Source organism: Colobus angolensis, unplaced genomic scaffold (assembly GCF_000951035.1).
Source record: "Colobus angolensis palliatus isolate OR3802 unplaced genomic scaffold, Cang.pa_1.0 Scaffold34, whole genome shotgun sequence".
Lineage (NCBI taxonomy): Eukaryota > Metazoa > Chordata > Mammalia > Primates > Cercopithecidae > Colobus > Colobus angolensis.
The window spans coordinates 724,006-728,926 of NW_012116710.1; the positions used below are offsets into that span (position 1 = coordinate 724,006).

Genomic DNA, 4,921 nt, shown 5'->3' on the forward strand with positions numbered 1-4,921 from the left:
AGGATGGTCTCAATCTCCTGACCTCGTGATCCGCCCGTCTCGGCCTCCCAAAGTGCTGGGATTACAGGCTTGAGCCACCGCGCCCGGCCAAGGACAGGAGGTTTCATACCAGCATGAGCAATTCATAGACCAGCTGGTTGTGGATTTAGTCAGGGGGTCAGCAGACAGTCATTTTTAAACTTGCTGAGTGGCTTTAATATGTTAGGGGAACTTGAGGTAGGTCCAGAGACAACACCAACTGAGATATGTCCAAGCCATGTTCAGGATGGATCTTTACACCTGATTGAACAGTTAAACCCCTGTTACTAAGCCCTGGCATCTCCATCACATCTGTCATGTTAGCTGTTGTGCCAGGCACTTGAAATAAGGGACTTCTGATGTTCCCCACAAGGCTGCCAAGTGAAAATTGTGATCCCCATTTTATGAATGAGCAATTTAAGGCTTAGAGAGTTTAAATGTTTTGTCCAAAGCAGGGAAGGAGGAGAATGGGAGGGTCAAGGCAGGGTCGGCTTGGGGCAGGGAAAGGCTGTGGCCCACGCACTTGTGCAGGACAGCAATCTCATTCTCCATGCTGCCTTCCTTGCCCTCCAGGGCCTTCTTGGCAATGCATTTGATGGCCACCAGCTTCTGCGTCCTTTTATCTTCTGCCAGGATCACCTCCGAGAAGGCCCCCCTATGGGGAGAGGGGATTCATAAGGTGAAGAACTGGAACCCCAGCTTCCCTCCAGCCTCTCCTCCATTCCCCATGGGTTCTGTGACCACTACTGGACCAGGGATGTGGATGACCCTCTCCTAGTCACTCATCTATCCCCTGGCTCCAGAGGTGGTCACATGACCCAGGCCTGGCCAAAGTAGTCTCTCCCCTGGCCACAGTAATTGGTCATGTGATGCAAGCCAGCTTCCTAGCACTTTGAGAATGAGGCTGCTGCTGGGCTGGTAGGATGTAAGTCTGGAGCTAATGACGATCATCTTTGTCACCACTTGGGGACAGCCTGCTTGGGAATGAAATTAACACAAAGGAAGTCCAACCTGAGAAATGGCCAAAGACATTTCCTGATAACATTATGTGGCCCTCTGGATCCAGCCATGCCTGAAGTCTACCCCTGAGCTTTTTGATTTTGTGTGCAGTTGGTTCATCCCTTTTTCTGCTAATTTGAGTCATGGCTAATTTAACACCTTAAAGAACCATCAGCATCACCTGGGAACTTTTTTAGAAATGCAAAATCTCTACTGCTTTGGATCCTATGTCAAAAAAAAAAAAAAGAAAAGAAAAGAAATGCAAAACTTTAGGCCCTGCCCCAGATTTACTAAATCAGAATCTGCAGTTTAATAAAATCCTCAGGTGATTTGTATGCTCATTGAACTTTAAGAAGCAGTGCTTTAGAACAAGCTCTTAAAAAGGAACAAATAAACTCATTTAACTAAAGTTAACTGATTAAGGAGGATTTACTAGGGTATTGTTTCCACATCTGTTTGCTTTCTTTGGGAGAATAAGAAGTCATAAGTCAAAGAAAGGCATCTCTCATGGTGAAATTTCAATCTTCAGGGATAGTTACTGTAGTAACCTCATCACTGGTTTCCAGTCCTGTCCTTCTCCAGTTTACCCTCCAAGCTGTGGCCAGAGTGACTGTCCTGAATTGCACACCTGCCAAAGTCTTAAGTGTCTCCCGGTGGCCTATGGAACAATATCCAGCCTCCCTGACCTGGCTTCCAAGACCCTACATAAACTGTTCCACTTTCATCTCCAGCCATTTTTCCCACTCTTCCCCCAGCCTCTGATTTTAAGCTCCACCACACTCTGCCTCTTTCCACATAGAACCATACCTCTAAGCCTTTGTTTATGTGATTCCTTCTGCCTGGAATGCCCTTCTTCCTCTCTGACAGGTGCACACCTACCCATCCTTCAGTCCCCAGCTCTAATGCCCCATTCTCCAGGAAGTTTCCCCCCAGGCAGAAGGCACAGCTCTCTCTGGGCTCCACAAAGCCCTCAATCCCAACCTTAATTGGAGCACAGCACACACCCTGTTGTCATTTTCTGTGGGTCTGTCTCTTGCACATGTCTGGGATCAACTTGAAGGACAGAGACCAGGTTTGAGTTATTTCTGCATTCCCAGCACCAAGAACAGAGCCATCCCCAGCCTCAGTTCCCAAACCTAGGCCAGAACGCCTAGCTCCTGGCAGCAGGTTAGATGGACTGACTGGCACCTTCATTCTCCCAACTTCTTTCTCTTCAAGAACCCAGGACTATTGGAAGAGCAGGCCCTGTCCCACCCATTGTCATCCAGAAGTGAAAAGCTGGGGACAGTTTAGGCCCTAGATAGTGCTGCCACGGGGCCTGGGCTATGGGAAACAGGAAGCATTAATTGACCAGAGGAAGCACCACCCTGGACTCGGCCTCCCCCAGCTATCCAGCACCCAATCCTGCCCTGGACTCACGTGCCCAGAACATCTCGGAAGTCGTAAATGTCCCTAATGTCTTCTGCCTGCTTCCACTTGGGGCCTTCCACTGCCCCCGGCATGGCCCACTGCCCCCCGGCCACAGCCAGGGCTCCTGCAAGGAGAATGGAAGGAGGAGACTTAGCAGAGCCCAGCCTTCTGTCTGGGAATTTGCTACAGGCCCCATTCAGTCATTCAACCTGCATTTATTCATCCTTGATTCATCCATTTGACAAAATCATTCAACAAACATTCATTTGTTTATTCAACATTCGGCAAATTCTCGTGCCTAGAGAAAAACCTTTCACAGTGGCAGCAAAATTCTTTATTTAACAAAGTCATGCATTCATTCATTCATTCATTTATTCTAGTTCACTTCCCAGTTTTCCCCCTCTCCAAATCCAAGCACCTAGGGAAACCCTGACCTCTGGCAGTACAACAGATAAACCCCCAGAGCAGCTGGTAGAAGCCTGGAGGATCCCCCTGTTCCCAGAACTAGTGATGTCCCCTCCCCACCCTGGGGATTGCTGGGGTGTCTCCTCCCCCTCCTCCTCCTCCCCACCCCCACCCCCAGCCCGCAGCCTGGGCTTCCAGCAATATCTCAGCCACGTTTTTAAATAGCTCTTTCTGCACTGTTCCCACAGCAACAACAGCCACAGCTGGAGCTCCCCAGACCTCTCCCTCCTGACTCCCCATCTGGATCCCGGGAGCCTGAGAAGTGGTCCTACGCACTCTGTCCTCTCCTGGCCCCATCTAACCCTATCCAGCCTGGCCCTTCCCCTGCTGAAGTCTGTCTCATCCAGCAGGAGAGGGTGGGAGTTCTCTCCCATTTATCAGATGAAGAATGGGGAGACTGAGGTTGGAGTTAGGTAGAGGCTGGCTCCAGAGGCCCAAATGACACCTGGCCTGGGGCCCCCAGCTAAGCTTGCTGAGGGCAAAGCCCATGGAATGGCCTTGGCTGGTACTTCCAATATGAAGCCAGAATGGGCCCCATTCAAAAAAAACAGCCTTTAGGCCGGGCGTGGTGGCTCAAGCCTGTAATCCCAGCACTTTGGGAGGCCGAGACGGGTGGATCACGAGGTCAGGAGATCGAGACCATCCTGGCTAACACGGTGAAACCCCGTCTCTACTAAAAAATACAAAAAACTAGCCGGGCGAGGTGGCGGGCGCCTGTAGTCCCAGCTACTCGGGAGGCTGAGGCAGGAGAATAGCATAAACCCGGGAGGCGGAGCTTGCAGTGAGCTGAGATCCGGCCACTGCACTCCAGCCTGGGCAACACAGCAAGACTCCGTCTCAAAAAAAAAAAAAAAAAAAAACAGCCTTCCAACCCATCCACAGAGGATGAGGCCAAAATAGAGCCCAGCATGCTTTGTGACCTCAGGGAGAGTACTTTCCTTCTCTCTTTTTCTCTAAGGGAGAATGAGGAGCGGTGCCCTGACTAGGGCCTCTGATGTGAGATTCCACTCCTGGAACAGGACCTTTTTCCCAGGGGACCCTGCCCACCCATCCCAGGGGCAGAATCTTCTAGGAAAGGCGACTTGGGCAAAGTCTGAAACCCACATGGAGGCCTACCAAATACAACCGTCAGAGATCCACACACATCCCTCTAGCAGACACGCCACGCCAGGCCCCCTCCACAGCCTTGAACTCAAAACACCTGCCTCCCAGATCCAGTACACCTCGTATCCAGATCCTGGGACACCTGATCATACATGTACTCCCAGACATCAGCACACATGTCCACACCACACAGTGCCCCAGACAGCCCTACACCTGGACACCTGCCTGTCCATCCAAACATCTCTCACCCAGCTCCCTCTTACACCCCAAAACACACGTCCACCCACACCCACCCAAGATGACACCCAGACGCACACACACCCTCATATACCAGACATACCCTACACCCTCCAGCTCCTCTGCCCCATCCCCTGGAAGCTCCTATATTCCAAACCAAACCCCAACTCCTTACACACCTAACTCCAAACATCCTCAATACACAATTGTACACCCCCTCCTAACTCTGACTTAAGACCCTGCGAGCCAAATACCAGCACACAAAACACGTGGACACCCCTCTGGAACAAAAAACACAGATTCCCAGATCCCCCAGCCATGTCTGACCCACACGCCTGTCCTAAGACTGTACACTCCACAAGCCCCCCCGCCCCCATGGATACCTCCAAATGCCCACGCCCTTCCACAGTCAGGCCCAGCTGAAGGCGCTCACACAGGCCCCCTTCTCTGTTACCCAATCAGTGTCCCATGGGCCTGCCTGGCACCTGCTGGGCCTGGGGCAGAGGTGGAGGAGAAAGGCCCAGCCCTGCCTGCCCCTCAGGGTCCTGCCTGCCCCTCAGGTCCAGCCCGCCCAGGAGGGTGCCCAGTGGCCACTCCTTGGGAAAGGATACCCAGAGGCTAGGGGCTCCTACCGTCCCCCCGCAGCGCCCAGGGGTGCAGGGGTGGGTGGGCCGGCTGTACCTGCGGC

The 4,921-nt window shown here is 52.2% G+C and overlaps 2 protein-coding genes across 5 annotated transcripts in view; one reads left to right on the plus strand and one right to left on the minus strand.

Annotated features, from left to right (window-relative positions):
• The window catches only part of OGG1 (8-oxoguanine DNA glycosylase), a 22,250-nt gene extending 20,811 nt beyond the window's left edge, over nt 1-1,439 (plus strand). For all 3 annotated transcript variants that reach the window (XR_001002920.1, XM_011952246.1, XM_011952247.1), the window contains one exon: nt 592-1,439. Coding sequence is in view for 1 of the 3 variants with exons in the window: in XM_011952247.1 (XP_011807637.1) it covers nt 592-614 (23 nt within the window). In the remaining 2 variants the exon portion in view is untranslated. The remainder of the gene's footprint in view (nt 1-591) is intronic.
• CAMK1 (calcium/calmodulin-dependent protein kinase I) overlaps nt 1-2,559 on the minus strand; it is a 15,049-nt gene extending 12,490 nt beyond the window's left edge. For both annotated transcript variants that reach the window (XM_011952240.1, XM_011952241.1), the window contains exons 1-2: nt 2,437-2,559; nt 542-673 (exon numbers count right to left, since the gene is read on the minus strand). In XM_011952240.1, coding sequence (XP_011807630.1) covers nt 542-673; nt 2,437-2,519 — 215 coding nt within the window. In that variant the 5' untranslated portion in view covers nt 2,520-2,559. The remainder of the gene's footprint in view (nt 1-541; nt 674-2,436) is intronic.
• Between the last annotated feature and the right edge of the window lie 2,362 nt (nt 2,560-4,921).